The sequence below is a fragment of the Galeopterus variegatus genome, unplaced genomic scaffold (assembly GCF_000696425.1).
Source record: "Galeopterus variegatus unplaced genomic scaffold, G_variegatus-3.0.2 Scaffold5166, whole genome shotgun sequence".
In the NCBI taxonomy this organism is placed as follows: Eukaryota; Metazoa; Chordata; class Mammalia; order Dermoptera; family Cynocephalidae; genus Galeopterus; species Galeopterus variegatus.
Genome location: NW_007731277.1, coordinates 131,770 through 149,652, shown reverse-complemented (window position 1 = coordinate 149,652; position 17,883 = coordinate 131,770). Strand labels below are relative to the sequence as shown.

General features: G+C 35.7%; 1 protein-coding gene across 1 annotated transcript in view; it reads right to left on the bottom strand.

Annotated features, from left to right (window-relative positions):
* GTF2H1 (general transcription factor IIH, polypeptide 1, 62kDa) overlaps window positions 1-17,883 on the bottom strand; it is a 47,752-nt gene that overhangs the window by 8,548 nt on the left and 21,321 nt on the right. Inside the window, exons 4-11 of the mRNA XM_008589034.1 lie at window positions 17,395-17,560; window positions 16,218-16,311; window positions 14,721-14,870; window positions 14,424-14,503; window positions 6,735-6,862; window positions 6,535-6,622; window positions 3,193-3,281; window positions 2,699-2,816 (exon numbers count right to left, since the gene is read on the bottom strand). Of these exons, the coding sequence (XP_008587256.1) occupies window positions 2,699-2,816; window positions 3,193-3,281; window positions 6,535-6,622; window positions 6,735-6,862; window positions 14,424-14,503; window positions 14,721-14,870; window positions 16,218-16,311; window positions 17,395-17,560 (913 nt within the window). The remainder of the gene's footprint in view (window positions 1-2,698; window positions 2,817-3,192; window positions 3,282-6,534; window positions 6,623-6,734; window positions 6,863-14,423; window positions 14,504-14,720; window positions 14,871-16,217; window positions 16,312-17,394; window positions 17,561-17,883) is intronic.

Below are 17,883 nucleotides of genomic sequence, written 5' to 3'. Positions count from 1 at the left end.
GAGGGACAAATCATTTGTGGAATAGCTCAAGTGAAGGGTTAGTGTGTCTAAGATTTTTCCAGTGCAGTTTTATGAGCAGAAATCCATGTGTACACGGACTGGATGAAAAAAAAATTTATTTATTTATTTATTTATTTTTTAATGATGACCGGTAAGGGGATCTTAACCCTTGACTTGGTGTTGTCAGCACCACGCTCAGCCAGTGAGCAACCGGCCATCTCTAAGTGGGATCCGAACCCGGGGCCTTGGTGTTATCAGCACCGCACTCTCCCGAGTGAGCCACGGGCCGGCCCATATCTTGGTTTCTAATTCCACTCAGCACTAAAAGATGATTCTGGCTGGGGCAGGGAAAGTATAAGATGAGTCTAAACATCTATCTTATTGTGCCATAAAATAAGGGCTCAAAGAACGATGGGAACATTGTCAGAAAGACATAGGAGCTGGTGTAAAGGGTGTGGGAAGGGTTTGACTACAAAGGGGCATAGGTACATTTTCTGTGCTGACAGAACTGTTTTATCATCTTAATTGCGTTAGTGGTTACACAAATGTATGTGTTTATCAAACTCGAAGAACAGTAGACTTAAAAAAGGTAAATTTTAAGGGCCAGCCCGTGGCTCACTTGGGAGAGTGTGGTGCTGACAACACCAAGTCAAGGGTTAAGATCCCCTTACCAGTCATCTGTTTTGTAAAAAAAATTTTTTAAAAAGATAAATTTTATTGTATGTAAATTATACCTTAGTTTAAAAAAAGAAAAAATGGGCAGGCTGGTTAGCTCAGTTGGGTTAAAACGCAGTGTTGATAACACCAAAGTCAAGGGTTTGAATCCCCATATCCACCAGCAGCCAAAAAAAAGAAAAAAGAAAAAATAATAGCAACAATTTATAACCCATAGAATAATAATTTATGAATCAATGCTGATGATATAAATACAGAAGGAAAAGCTCTTCCTTTCAGTAGACAGTCAACTGATAAATGTAAAAGGGATCATGCAATTAGAAAATCACCATTTAATGGCCACCACTGTTTCAGGCAAGAATCATCCATGGATTCTAAAAAACTAGTAGATGAAAATTTGATGCGAAATGATATATTTACACAGTCTCAAAGTACCTCTTCACAAGATACTTATTAATTACAAAGGGGAAAGTAGTAACTTTTTGGTGGAGAAACCAGGCAGACAACTACCTTAACCAAAGGGATCAAAGCTAATTATCACAAGTTAGGACATATATAAATTGAGTGCCTCTTGATATGCACTGAGGAGGACACATCACTTCTGTGGTATTCCTGTCAAAATTGCATAACATGAATCAGGTCATTAGGAAACATTAGAGAAACTTAAGTTGAAGGTATTCTATAAAAAACTGGCCAAGGTCATGAGAGACAAAGATAGATTGAAAAATGGTTCTGTTTTAAAGGAGACTAAAGAGACAGAACTAAATATAATTCATAAATTATGAATTTATGAATTCTTGGCTGCTGGACCAAGAATAGTTTTCTTTTGCTATAAAGGACATCAGTGGTATAAATGCGAGATTTCAGTTAAGACCTGTAGGTTAGATAATATGTCAATGTTAACTTATTAATTCTATAATTGTACCATGTTATTTAAGAGAATGTCTTACTTTTTTGGAAATATACATTGAAATATTTAGGGGTAAAGGGAAATCAAGCCCATAACCTACTCTTAAAATGGATTGGAAAACATATAGTTTTTGCAACTTTCTGTAAATCTGAGATTACTTAAAAAGTAAAAAAAAAATGAGTCCTGATGTGTGATAAGCACTATAATATAGGTATGTACTCACAAAAATAGAGAAAAGGAAAAAACTAATTCCTCCCTGTTTATGTTGAGGATTGTTTTCAGAGGCAATGAAATTGGAGCTGAGTCAAATAATGATTATTTTCCCTGGGGCATAAACAGGGATAAGGACATTCCAGGAAGAGACAAAGCATGAGTGAAAGCACAGGAAGTATGAAAGAGATGATAGCTTAGGGTGTTAAGCTGGAGTACAGAACTCTTGGGTATGTATGAAAAGGGAGTGGTGGAGACTGGCTGAAGATGGGACAGGAGAAGCGGGCTAGAGCCAGACTGTAAAAGGTCTTGCATGCTAGACAAAGGCTCTCAGCCTATTACTATGGCAATAAAGGGAGGCAGTGAAGGTTTTTAAGCTGCAGAGTAATGAAACAATATATATTTTTGGAGAGAGAACTCACAGTAGCATGTGGAAAATTAATCAGGTTTACCTAAACCAAGGTGACAGAGTCAAGAAATATTAATGAAGGAAGAACTGACAGAACTTGCTGATCAAATGAAGTATGAAGGGTGGGAAAAATGAAGAAGAGGTGATGAGCTCTGCTTTATATATTCTGAGTTTGTGGTCATGCAGAATATCCAGACAGTGATGTCTAGAAGGAATTTGGAAATCTAGGAATTTCCCCAATAAAACTGAGTATATGAAAGCAAAAAATTAGCAATCACAAAACTTATTATCTTATTTTATATTATCATTTTATCTTTAGATGCTTCTTGAATATATCCAACATCTTTTCTCTCTACCTCTTGATTTTTAAATTTAGCAGAAATATATCTTTAAAACCAACTAAAATATTAGCTATATAGTTCAATCTGGTTGTGCTCATAAACTGAGGAAGAAACTATGGGAATTCTGATCTTCAAACAGTACAAATCACCTACCTGAGTTAACTTGGGTGTATAAGCTTCCATTTCTTGTCTAATACTTTGAAAAGAATTAATAATGTCCTGACTCGTTGCATACTGCAGTGACTGGATTGGAGTTGGACCATGATAATACCTGAAGGTGAGCAAATAAGAAATCATTAATCACAGAGTAAAGTTGCTCAACATTTGCCTTTCAAACATTTTAGCAGACTATACGATGTGCCCCCTCAAGACAAAAATGACAGTATGAAGAAATTTCAATAAAGTAATTTAATTCCCTTAAGGGCTATAAGAAAGAAATAGCACCAAGATCCAAAATTTATTTTCTTGGCTTTGGTCATTTAAGATGCTTTCCTGTGATGCACAAAGTAAATTTTTAAGGAAAAAGGATATTGTACGTTTTTTAGTAACAAACTGATTAAAACATGAGGGCTATACTTGCAGAATACAGGATATTCTGCACTGAATTGTGTAACTTAACTATTCTGCTTAATATTAACCAAACTTACCTATCTGACTTCTTGAGGTTTAGTGCAATCGTTTTTATAGAATTATTTTTCCCCAAGTCTTCATATTCAATGGATTCTTGTAACTTCGCCTATAATCATTAACACAGTACTTTTTAATTTTGCAGTAACTTTCTCTTACAGAAATAACAAATAAGGCTGAAAAAATAAAACTGTACAGAGGATAAAAAAAGATGTCTTCCCACTATGAGCTTCACTTCCTAGAGATGATTGTCCTACAAATGGCTGAACCAATTTTCTTGCCAGCCACTTACATAAAGTACTTGTTTCCCTATACTCTGACTATACCAAGTACTACTGAACTTTTAATTTTTGCCAGTCTGGTAGGTGAAAGTTTGTATTTTATTTTTTTCCAAATAAATTATTTGCTCACGTTTTCACCTTTTTTTCCCCTATTGAGCATTTTTCTGTTAATAGAATTTCTTTTTTTGAATATTAAGGAAATAGTCTTTTATGATATGTGTTGCAAATACTTTCTCTTCCAGTTTGGTGCTTTTTGATTTTAACTATAAAAAAAATCTACCTCTTCCCTTTTTGGCTTATATTTCTGTGGCATACTTTTTGCTTAAAACTTGGATCCACACAGAATTTATTTTGGAGTAAGGTAGGGAATCTAAATTTCACTAAATTATTAACCAGTGGTGTCCTTCTAACATCATTTGTGGAATAATCAGTCTTTTCCCATGGATTTTGAAATGCCATGTGTATCATACATATACTTAATTCCTGAATGTATTTTTGGGTTTACTTCTGGATTCCCAATTTTGGTTACTAATCTGTTTTCTCCTGTGCTAGTAACAAATTGCTTAAATTCCTACAGCCTTAAAATAAAAACACATTACTTACCAAAAAAACCACATTGGTAATCTATGTAAACATTGTGAATATCACTTATATATTATTTCATCCTCTACACAGCTATGAAATTCATTTGGTCAATGCTCATCTGTAGCTACCAAGACTAGAATAAGAACATTTACGTTATTAAATAAATCTCAGATAAGGTCAACTTGAAAACTTAGTATTTTAAATTGCCCTTATTTTAAATCTGAATAATATAAATAGTTCCCTTATAGTATAGGAACAAATCTGACCTCTTCAGCATGAAACTCAGAGTAACACATCAATCAGTCCCACCTTAACTAGACTCGGCCTCATTTTTTTTTTACTATTTTCTTAACTCTACACTTTTCAGCTAACTTCAAGGCATACTGATGTCTTCAATATTTTTCATATACGTCAAGCTCATTTCTACCCCTGCTGTTGCCTTACTTAAGCCATGTCCCTACCCAAGCTCCCATAATATTGCAAATCCTAAACTTCCATGAAAGTCTAGTTAGGTCACCTAACCTTCATACTTAACTGAAAGCTCCATAAATGTAGGTACTTAGCCTAATATTACTTCTAAATCTCTCAATCTATAAAACCCTTTGTAGAACACACAGCAGTCAATTATTGACTTGGAAGAATATTTAGAGCCAGCACCTATTACTGAATACAGATGGTGCCTGACTTTGTGGTAGTGCAAAAGTGATATGCATTCAGTGGAAACTACACGTTGAGTAGTCATACAACCATTCTGTTTTTAATTTCCAGTATAGTTTTCAGCAAATTACCTAAGATTTTCAATACTTTATTATAAAATAGGCTTTGTGTTAGATGATTTTGCCCAACTGTAGGCTAATGTAAGTGTTCTGAGCATGTTTAAAGTAGGCTAGGCTATGCTATGATGTTCAGTAGGTTAGGTTTACTAAATGCATTTTTGACTTAATAGCATTTTCAACTTACAATGGTTTTATCAGGACCTAACTCCATTGTAGGTTGAGGAGCATCTGTTTTGTGAAAATTCACATGGAGAAACAAAGATTTTTTACAACTTGTTCACTACCAAGAATTAAGGGTACTCAGTGAAACAGCACTGCAAAAAAAGTATCACTTCCTACATGTCTTCTTTAACCTCTCTAAAACTTATATTTTAGATTTTTTTTTCTTTTTTTGGGCAGCTGACCGGTGAGGGGATCCAAACCCTTGACCTTAGTGTTATCAATACCATGCTCTAACCAAGTAAGCTAACCGAGGCCAGCCCTAGTTTTGCTTTTCTTAATTCAGAAAAGAAATATCTCGTTGGCTTTATTAATTTTAAAGGTGCCTGTAGAAACATATTACTGAAATATATGAAATAAGTAAGATTTGCCCATATACCTTTACCAAAAACTGTTTAGCATATTCTTTTGAAGGCCTTTTTAAAGTTCATAACTTTTTTTTCTTAACACGTAAAACTGTTATCAAAGTCTGTTCTGTGAACTCTCTTTGATGCAATACATCATTAATCCTTTAAAAGTCATTATTGGTTGCATCAATGTCCATCGCATGGATATACAACAGATACCAGGATGTTTGCTATTTCCTCTATTACAATATTGTGATGAGTATTTGTATCTAAATCTTTGCATACATTTATTTTCTTAAAATAAATGTCCAGAGTGGAATACTGCCCAGAAGTAAAATAAAGGGCAAAAACCTTTAAAATTTTACTACATATTTCCTGACTGTCCTCTAAGAAAGCTTTATAGAGGGACAGAGTAGCTTAGCTAAGTTGCAGGAAAAGAAGGAATATGCAGGGCCGGCCCGGTGGCGCACTGCTACAGTGTGCTGCTTGGGAGCGTGGCGGCACTCCCGCCGAGGGTTCGGATCCCACATAAAGACCGGTTCCCGCTCACTGGGTGAGCGAGGTGCGGGCGCGACACCAAGGGTTGCGATCCCATTGCCGGTCCCGGTCCAGTGCGGGCGCGACACTGAGGGTTGCGATCCGTTGCCGGACACGAAAAAAGACAAAAAGGAAAAAAAAAAAAGAAGGAATATGCAAGTAGCTAACTTTGTCATATTCTACATCCTCAAATTATTTCTTCAGTATTTAATGAGAAGACATCTCCAGCTCTGAAATGCTAGGTTTAACATGAGGGCCAATTCACTTTCTTTTTAAGTCATATACACAAAACTTTAGTTTTTCTTTCTGTCATACTGCCTCTATTGAATACTCTTTCCCAGAAAACAAAATCACACACAAAAAACAATCTGTGTGCGTATGTACGTGTGAAGGAAAAAAGTCAACAGAAAGGGTTTACAGGCTAGAGTCCATGGAAAGTTGGCTGTCAAGTCAAAGGAAGTATTCTTTACAATGCTCTACACTTTAAGCCAAACGCTTAATGTTGTGGTTAGAAGAACTGAGACATATGAAGTAATCAAGCAACATAAAGTACTCGCAATTATAGAAGATATCTGGAGAAGCCCAAGCTCTACACGGTCCCAATTTTTTGCCCATACCCTTTTGACTGCTGGTTGAAAGCAATCTGCATCTCCTGCGTCTCCATCCATGCCACTGGGCTCACCATTTTGTTCATTTTGTGCTTCTCTTAAAACAAAGGAAAAAAAAATTAATATTGAAAACCAGAAGCAAAACACCACAACTCCATCTGGAATATCCTGAAAAGCTCAGTTATTGCACCTTTACATGTATACTTAACTGTTTCCTGAGACCTGCTGCCAGGACCATGGCGCTGTGATGGTTAAACCTCTTGATGATGGCAGCATTACTATTCTCTTTTATGGATTTAGAATTGGAAGTAGATGGCACAGAGGAAATGCCATAGCCCTATAAGAAATAATTCAATAGATTAAGAATCAAAATAAGGTTCTCATTTTCTTCACTATTGTAAAAGACATGCTTAGTTGAAAAAATTTGCTGGATGATGGGTTTATTAATCCTCATGAACATTATTAAATATATACAAGTGAACATTTAAAAAAATAAGTGATATTGTACACAAAAATATTAAAAAACCAACTTCTTTAAGCATCACAAAATAATCTTACTCTTCAACTTTGCATTTGTTTTTTAAAGAGTAATTTTGGATCTAATAAGCAAAACATTAAACAAAGGAATACAATGGAAAAACAGCATGGACTATGGAGTCAGAAAAATATGGATTCAAATTCTGGCTTTATCACTTTTTCAAAATTAGTTTAGTCAAGGTAATCAACTATTCCAAGTTCTATAAAATAAGATATTGGAGAATTAAATGAGAGAATATTTTCAAACATGTATTGTATGCATGCTATATGCTAGGCCCTGCAGATAAAAAATTGATAAGACCCTGTGCCATAGCAACCAACATTCTAGTTAGTGGGAAGCTGCGCTATAAGCCAGCACACACGATGAAGAGTTACAGGTGCTATGAGACAGGAAGAGATCAATCCTACTGGAGGAGAAGAGGGATAAGGTTTGAACATGGGACAACATCAGATAAATAGGTACTTGCTAAGCAGCATGGGAAACAACATTTCAGGGAGAGGAAACTGCTTAAACAAAGATATAAAATGTAGTGTATATTGTGTCATGGGTTTGTATGTAGTCTGGTACACCTAGAATGAAGGGTGGTCTAGGGATTGGTGAGGCTAAAAAGGTGAAATATCACAAAAAGGCTCATATGCCATTCATCCATTTATCAAACATTACTAAGTGCTTGATATATACCATGTGCTGGAGATAGTTAAATAAACAAGAACAAAGTCACTCACATGAAGCTTACACCCTATTGAGGAGACTGACTGGCAAATATCAAACAAAACAAGTAAAAACAAGATCTTCTTTTTAAATTTAATTTAATTAATTTATTTTTATTTGTAAGATCTCTTTTCAAAGTGACAAACATTATGAAGAAAACAGAGGGTAACACGATGAAGTGAAGAAAATAGAGGGTAACATAATGAATGGGGGAGGGAGCTACTTTAGACAGGGTGGTTAGTGAAGGTCTCTTTGAATAAGGAACATTAGAACAGATGTCTAAAGACATGTAGAAGCTACTTAGGGAAAAGAGCAGGTAGAACAGCAAGTGCAAAGGTCCTGAGGTGGAAAAAAGCATGGCATGTGTGAGACTGTGAATATAACTTATTCCATCTTGAAGCCCTTAACACTTACTGTATCCTCTGTGTGAACTCTGACCACAGACATTGTATACTAACTAGGGGTAAGGTAGGTTAGAACAATAGGTAAAAACACCTTGCTGACTACAAAGAAGAAACTTAATGATTAAGCACTGGTACTGCAATAGCTGGTCTGGCTACCTGCACTACAAGACCACCAAAGATAATAATCATTGTTATAAGACATCTGGAGTTAGTGACGTTAGCTTGTTTCTTAGAAATTGCTTCTTGGCTATTATCAGAAGGCTCCCAACAAAGAAAAGCCCAGGAACGGACGGGTTCACTGCAGAGTTCTACAAAATCTTCAAAGAGGAACTGATACCAATTCTCTACAAACTGTTCCAAAAGATTGAAACAGAGGCCATTCTCCTAAACTCATTCTATGAGGGAAATATCACCTTCATACCAAAACCAGACAAGGATGCATCAAAAATAGAAAACTACAGGCCAATATCCTTGATGAATATAGATGCAAAAATCCTCAATAAAATACTACCTAACAGAGTACAGCAACACATATAGAAAATTATACACCATGATCAAGTGGGATTCATCCCAGGGATGCAAGGTTGGTTCAACATACGTGAATCAATAAATGTGATACACCACGTTAATAAAAGCAAAGACAAAAAACATGATCATCTCAATTGACGCTGAAAAAGCATTTGACAAAATTCAACATCCTTTCATGATAAAGACTGTTTACAAGTTAGGCACAGACGGAATGTACCTCAACATAATTAAAGCCTATATATGATAAGTCCACTGCCAATATCATCCTGAATGGGGAAAAGCTGAAAGCTTTTCCCTTTAAAACAGGAACTAGACAAGGATGCCCACTCTCCCCACTCCTATTCAACATAGTGTTGGAAGTACTAGCCAGAGCAATCAGAGAAGAGAAGGAAATAAAGGGCATCCAGGTTGGAAAGATGAAGTCAAGCTGTCCCTCTTTGCAGATGACATGATCCTATATATTGAACAGCCTAAAGCTTCTATAAAAAAAACTCCTAGAGTTGATAAATGATTTCAGCAAAGTTTTAGGGTACAAAATCAACACACAAAAATCAGTAGCATTTCTATACTCCACCAGTGAACATGCAGAAAAAGAAATCAAGAAAGCTAGTCCATTTACAATAGCCACCAAAAAAATAAAATATTTAGGAATAAAGCTGACCAAGGATGTGAAAAATCTCTGTGAAGAGAACTACAAACCACTGTTGAGAGAAATTAAAGAGGACACAAGAAGATGGAAAGATATCCCATGCTCTTGGATTGGAAGAATAAACATTATGAAAATGTCCATATTACCCAAAGTGATCTACAAATTTAATGCAATCCCATCAAAATTCCAAAGACATTTTTCTCTGAGATGGAAAAAGCTATCCAGACATTTATATAGAACAACAAAAGACCACACATAGCCAAAGCAATCCTGAGCCAAAAAAAATAAAGCTGGTAGCATAACACAACCTGACTTTAAACTATATTACAAAGCTATAATAACCAGGGCCGGCCTGGTGGCGCACTACTGTAGTGCGCCGCTTGGGAGTGCAGTGGCGCTCCCGCCGAGGGTTCGGATCCCACATACAGACCGGCGGCTCACTGGCTGAGCGAGGTGCGGGCGCAACGCCGAGGGTTGCAATCCCGTTGCTAGTCCTGGTCCGGTACGGGCGTGACACTGAGGGTTGCAATCCGTTGCTGGTCACGAAAAAAGACAAAAAGGACAAAAAAAAAAAAAAAAAAGCTATAATAACCAAAACAGCATGGTACTGGCATAAAAACAGACACACAGATCAATGGAATAGAATAGAGAACCCAGAAATCAACCCATATGCCTACTGCCACCTGATCTTTGAGAAAGGTGCAAGTCTACATACTGGGGAAGAGATGCCTTTTCAACAAATGGTGCTGGGAAAGCTGGATAATCATATGTAGGAGAATGAAACTAGAGCCATATCTTTCACCGTATATCAAAATCAATTCAAAATGGATTAAAGAATTAAATATACACCCTGAAACAATAAAACTCCTTAAAGAAAACATAAGGGAAACACTCCAGGAAATAGGAGTGGGTACAGAATTCATGAATAGAACCCAAAAAGCACAGGCAACTAAGGTAAAATAAACAAATGGGATTATATCAAACTAAAAAGCTTCTGCACAGCAAAAGAAACAATCAACAGAGTAAAAAAACAACCAACAGAGTGGGAGAAAAGATTTGCTAAATATACATCTGACAAAGTATTAATATCCAGAATATACAAGGAACTTAAACATCTTTACAACAAAAAAACCCAAGTAACCCAATTAAAAAATGGGCAAAGGAGCAGAACAGACATATCTCAATGGAAGATATACGAATGGCCAACAAACACATAAAAAGTGCTCAATATCACTCAGCATCCAGGAAATGCAAATCAAAACCACGCTGAGATACCATCTCATTCCAGTTAGGATAGCTAACATCCAAAAGACTGAGAACAATAAGTGCTGGAAAGGTTCTGGAGAAAAAGGAACTCTTATCCACTGTTGGTGGGGCTGCAAAATGGGGCAGCCATTATGGAAAATGATATGGAGGTTCCTGAAACAATTACAGATAGATCAACCATATTACCCAGCGATCCCGCTGATGGGAATATACCTAGAAGAATGGAAATCATCATGCCAAAGGGATACCTGTACTCCAATGTTTACTGCAGCTCTATATACAATAGCCAAGAGCTGGAACCTGCTGAAATGTCCATTATCTGATGAGTGGATAAGAAAACTATGGTGCGTCTACACAATTTACTCTGCTATAAAAAAGAATGAAATACTACCATTTGCAACAACATGGACGGACTTAGAGAAAATTATATTAAGTGAAACAAGTCAGGCACAGAAAGAAACACCACATATTCTCACTTATTTGTGGGAGCTAACAATAAAAAACACACAAACAAAGGGTGGGAGAAAGAAGACAGAATAACAACAAAAATTCCTTGAACTATTTAAGTCAAGTGCACAGATATGATGTTGGGTGGGGGAGAGAAGGGGGTGGAGAGGAACGGGTAAAGGGGCATGAAAGTCAAGTACAACGTATTTTGAAAAGTAAAATAAAGTTAAATTAAATTAAAAAAAAAAAGAAATTGCTTCTTGGCTTTTTCCACTGCTTTGTATAAACTGTCTAAATAAACTTGGGCTCAACCAGGAGGTGGTGCAGAAAAACTGCGTATGCCTCTGTGTCTTTACCTGCCCAATCCGTCATCCTGTAAGTAAGTTACCCTCTTTAATGACATTCTGCTTTCATGGAACTGTTTGCCTCACTTTTTGATCTTAAGATACCTTCTCAGTTTGGTGGGCATTTTGCCTTGCTCCACCTTCAGACAGCATGGAACTGAAAGGTCATTAATATTTGGACCATGAACGAGCGGAAATGGCCCAAAATGAGGTAGAAGAAGTAGACGGGCCAAATCAAGCAGAGACTTGTAAGAGCTTCAATGTTATCCTAAGTTCAATGAGAAGCCACTCAAGAGTTTCACATAGGGGAGTATTATGGCTGGATTTATATTATAACTCTTATTGCTAGGGTAGAATGAACTGTAAGGGACAAGAGTGCAAAACAGGAAGATTATTCAGGAGGCCAATGCAAGCAATCAGACCAACGATGGTGACAGCTTAAAAGGTTATAAATGTCTGTGGAAATAGAAAGATGCAGACAGATCACAGACGTATCATAGAGGACCTGATGATGAATTCAAGGCTAGATGCAAATGAAGGGAAGTATCAAGGAGACTCCAGGTTTTTGGCTTGAGCAAATAGTAATTCTTTTTACTGAAATAGGAAAGACCCAGGAAAAAATAGCTTTTGAGGATGTGAATCAAAGTTTTTATTCCGGATGTATTAAGTTGAGATGCTGTGAGGTATCCAAGTGGAGATATTAAGTAGATGGTTGGATATATGATTCTGGAGCTCTGGATATAAAAACAAAGCTATTTGGGATTCATCACTACATAATTAGTATTTATATCAATGGAATAAAGAGAATGTACTCAGAATGAGACCTGAGACAATATCCTGTGACAGCTACAATAATCAGAGGTTGACAGAGGAAGAAGAGGCACCAAAGAAAAAAGGGAGGGGTGGCTGATTAGCTCAATTGGTTAGAAAATGGTGTTATACTGCCAAAGTCAAGGGTTCGGATCCCCGTACCACCCAGACACCAAACAAACAAACAAAAACAAAGGAAAAAATGAAAAATGGAATCAACCACATTTCTATTAAAGGAACTGGTTATATAAATGTTGATATATCCATACCAATGAAATACTTTGCAGGCATTTAGAAACATGGATAATAATAGTCACACCTATTATTTATTTAGTACTTACTATGTACCAGGCTCTTCTAACTCTTATAGCAATCCTATAAGGCTAGTACTATCAGCTTCATTTTATTTAAAAAAACAAAAACAAGAACAAAACAAAAGATAAAAAACCAGGCTTAGAACGTTGGAGTCTAAGTCAAGTAGTTTGGTTTTAAAGTCTATGTACTTAACAACTATATTTAGTTCGGAGTGATATATTTTTTTCTTTTTTATTATTTCTTTCTTTTTTTTTTTATTTTGTCAATATACAATGTGGTTGATTATTGTGGACAATTACCAAAACCTCCTTCCCTCCCTCCTCTCCCCGCCCCTCCCAACAATGTCCTTTCTGTTTGCCTGTCATATCAACTTCAAGGAATTTTAATTGTTATGTCTTAGTTCGGACTGATATTAATAATAAGCAAAGTGAAAAAGAAAGTTACAAAAGTGCATGCACAATATGTCATCTTTATTAAAAAAAAAACACTAAATTTTTTTTTTCATCATACTAAGTTCTATCTTTCTCTCGCTCTCTTTTTTTTGGGTGGCTGGCTGGTATGGGGATCCAAATCATTAACCTTGAGGAACTAGCATATAGCTCTAATCATTAACCTTGGTGTTATAACACTGCACTCTAACCAACTGAGCTAACTGGCCAGCCCTTAAGCTCTAGCTCTAAGCTTCACAAAGCTTCATTTTTTCAGAATGATTAAAGAGGGCCATGTTTGTGCAGATGCTCATTGGCTTACAATGGGGTTATGTCCCAACAAACCCACTGTATGTTGAAAATATCTTAAGTTGAAAATGCTTTTAATACACCTAACCTACCAAACATCATACCTTAGCCTAGCTTACCTTAAATGAGCTCTGAACACTTACAGTAGCCTATAATTGGGCAAAATCATCTAACACAAACCCTATTTGATAATAAAGTTACTATGAAGAATTTTGAATCAAAATTCGAAGTGTTATTTCTACTGAATGTGTATTGCTTTCGCATCACTGTAAAGTAAAAATATCATTAATTCGAACCATCATTGAGTTGGGGGCCATTTGTAATGTGTTGTGGTTCACCAAGGAAATAACTGAGTTTTGAGAACTACCAAGAAAATGACTGACTTTCATCAAGGAAGTGACTAACCTGAGCACCAACGATTACTTTGTTAGCTTATAATTAGATTGTAGCACAAAATTTTAACGTTGTTTTTTCTCATCTGATGAGTACATGTACTAAAATAAGGTGAAAAGGTTAGGGAAAAAAAGGGTAAGAAAATAAAAATATACTGAACAGAATAACTGAGGAAGACAGGCTCTTGGCATAGAATATAGAGGTAGGGATGGAATTAACCTTGATCAAAGGAATCACCTCTTTCTCTGTGACTGGGTAAATTTGTACATCTGGAGGCATAATGTTGAGGTAGGGAGCTCATACTTGATGGTCTAGCTGCTGAAACTTATTGGGACTGGTTTGGGTAAGGTTCAGGAGAGTGCTCAAGGCTAGGCAGAAAGTAGGCAATCAACAAATGTTTATCTTCCTTGTTTTTACTAATATACATCCACATTTCTTTAGACTAAATGGTAGCTGGACATAAATCTGGACTTATGTCAAGCCTTGATTATTACCTAACAGAATTATTGACAGGAGAGTTAGAAAGTTAGTCAAAGTTTTAGTAACTCATACAGGAATTTCAAGTTTTTCAAGGCAATTTTAACAGCAAACAGCGCTACTGAAAAGCACTTCTGATAAATCACTTCAAACAACAGTATTGTGCTTGTCTTACATTCTCATAGGTAGAATGTATCTACACTTCAAGCAATTTTAAAATTATAAAGAGTGAAGACTAGAAAAAGTGTTTTCTCTCACACCCCTTTTATTGTTTCTTACCTCATCTAATGGTTTATCTTCCAAAGCAGTCAAATCTAGTAGTGGGTTTTTCACTCCCAATGAAACCATTGTTTTTAACCCTGGAAAAATCAATGAAATAAAAAGTTCATCACATCTTACTCTTTCTCAGAAATTAAAAAAGAAATCCATTAACATCTCTAATGACTTAAGAGAGTGACAAGGTAAATATGAAGGTAATTCAAAAAATTCATGGGAAGATTCATATCTTTTAATTCTATTTTTCCAGAACTTTCTGAAGTATCTTTGTATTAGAGTGTGTCAGGGATAAGCAGTTACCTTTTTCATCTATTTTGGCACATTCTGCAAAGAGATCCTTTGACCCTGTATTCAGCCGGTCCCTGTGAAAATAATGGGACTGGAAAAAACGTGTCCAGAATTCCTTTTCTGTCATGTTGTGGGGAACATTTTCTACATATTTCATTTTTACTGTGGATAAAAACCATAAGAAATGTTACATGCTGAATTTCAATTTCTTCAAACCTTTCAAATTAGATAACTGAAATATAGATTAATAGCAGAAATCAGATTATGAAGCTCTCAATTTTATATACTATATACTATTAATCTAATTGTAAACATGAAATATAACTTGGGATATTAGGCAAGGTGCTATCTCTAAGAATCTTAACAAATTATAAACAAAACCTTACTTTGCACCAAGAGAATTAAGTTTTGAAGTTTTAGTAGACACACCAAAAATCTTGGGATCAGACCCAAGTTTGGCTGTTTTTTTATTTATATATGCACACTTTCAGTCCAAGGCACTGTGTTAGGTGGTGGGAAAATAAAGATCTCAATAACCACTGGACTATCAACTTGGCACTCCAGAAGCTTATAGTCAGTTGACAAGTGCATGGTTTCTTGAGCTAGAGTCTGAATTTAAAATGCTAGGTCTGCCACTTACTATCTGTGTGACCTTGGGCAAATTACTTAATCTCTCTGTACCTTGGTTTCCTCAACTGCAAAATAAGGGTCATAAAAGTACCCACTTCATAGCTATTTATGCTGATTAAATGAGTTAATGTGGAAAAATGCCTTAGAATAGTGTCATACTAAAAACTGTATGATGGTTATTCTTACCAGAAAGATATTAAACAAATTACATTACATTGTGATAATTCTTTGAAGCAGACATAAGACACTAGAGAAGGAAAGGGGAGGAGGCTCATATCTGCCAGAGGAAGTCAGGATTTCACAGAGGTGGCAATGAGGCAATGCTTTATTTAATTAATTAATTAATTTATTTATTTATTTACCACAACCCTGACCCAATGCTTTAGCTGAGTCCTGAGTGAGAGGTATATTTCCTAAGGACTAAAGAGAGCAGGAGTGAAGAAGTGACAATAGATAACAATAAAGGCTTAAGAGAGTACTGTTTAGTCAGAACAATGACTAAGCAGTGGCTCTCACCCTTGGCAGCACATCATAAATCACTAGGGCTGGGGTCAAAGCATCTATAGTTTCAGGATGGTTTCTGGATGGGAAATAATTTGTAGGTTAGAAAGGTCCACCCTGGATGCATCTGGATGATCTGGGTTAGTGCTGTAGAGAGACTCATTTATTGATGCCTCTGTAGCATGTCATTCACTCAGGTATACTGAGGGCTAATAAATCTCTTACTATCTACCATATGTCAGACACTGGGTAAAATATTTTTTGTATTTTATTGTACTTAATCAGGAATAAAGGTGAAGCTTTTTGTTTTTCATTGCTACAGTACACAATTCTTCCAAACAAACATTTTAACCATCTGGAAGAATAGATTCTTCTTACCTGCTGGATAGGTCCTAAATATGGACTCAATGATATCAGAGGTTAAATTATATCTCAGGCCATTACAGCCATCAGTTTGGGGCCGGACATCAGCCTAAAACAGAGACCATACACATACATATTAGTTAGAACATCAGGGAAGAAGTCTAAATAAACTGCACAGACAGAGTAAGTCTCTCATCTTCACTTTTGGCATAGAGACAGGGATCAAAGAAGCCAGGATGGTTTCTCATAGTGTTAGTGACCTATAAAATCTGCTTCTTTGAAAGTCCAATATAGTCAAATAGGGATATTTAAGTGTGACTGAAGGCAGAGAGCTAGTGGAGCTTTTATATAAAACTTGTATAGTTACCAAAATCGCTATAAACCTTGGTTACTAAAAAATTAAACTAACATTAATTAACTGGTTTCTTTGGGAAAGGCCTTATTAATTCAATGTACTACTAAGCACCCAGAAAGATATCAAACATACAACTGGTACTCAAATTTTTGTTGAATGTGTAAATACTGCTCTGGTTCCACTGGAGTACAGACTAATTGAATTCCATTTTGAATTCCACAGCATAGTATTCCCAATTTTTCTATCACGTACACTTTATGAATCTAACTTTTTCTATAATACTGTTATTATACATTTAACTTTGCATTATAAGTAAAACAGAGCAATATGTGTAAATACTGCTCTGGTTCCACTGGAGTACAGACTAATTGAATTCCATTTTGAATTCCATTTTGAATTCCACAGCATAGTATTCCCAATTTTTCTATCACGTACACTTTATGAATCTAACTTTTTCTATAATACGGTTATTATACATTTAACTTTGCATTATAAGTAAAACAGAGCAATAAAAAAAAGGTACCACAAAGCCCTAAATTTACAAGTATTAAGAGAAATAATTATTAGTCCAATTTCTAAAAGAGCCCCTTTCAAAGTCCATTTGACTTCCAGCATGCTAGAGTCAAGTACAAAAACCAAGAATATACAATTGGTAAAAAAACATATAAATTTTAAAAATACTGTATGTATTTTAAAAACATTTTAGAATACCATGGATACTGAATTTCATATTAATGTAAGGAAATGTTAAATTTTACAAAAGAAACGGTATCGTCAACACAAATATTGGGTTTTTTTTCTCTTTTTTTCCTTCAGAAATCTAGAAGGGTCACATACCAGAAATGCTGCAGAAATGCCAACATCCTGCTTATGATTGGATGTGGAAGAACTATCTGCCCCATTCACATTTAAACGATTGGCCCAGAATTCCTCAGCACTGATCACTTGACTCACAACAAGGTCTTTGTAAAGCTGAAACAAAACAGGATCTTCTTGCAGCATTCTGGTGATAGAATATATTGAATATAATTGAACTTCTAGAATAAAACACCATTTATGTAACATTTTTAAAAGACTTCAGTGACACAAAAATTTAAACACTTTTATTTTATGATGATTGAGCAGCAGAGGTCATTTAGTTCGGTTTTTAGTAATTAAGGGCAAAAAAACATTTTTGGAGGAAAAAATGAAGTGGAGATAAATGGAGGTAAGTCTGAAGAAGCAAAGACTAACCTCTTTGAGGGCATGGATTTGATCTTGTTCATCTCTGTATGCCAGTGATACAAAGATCACTGTGTCTGTACTTGTACTGTACTGTACTGTACC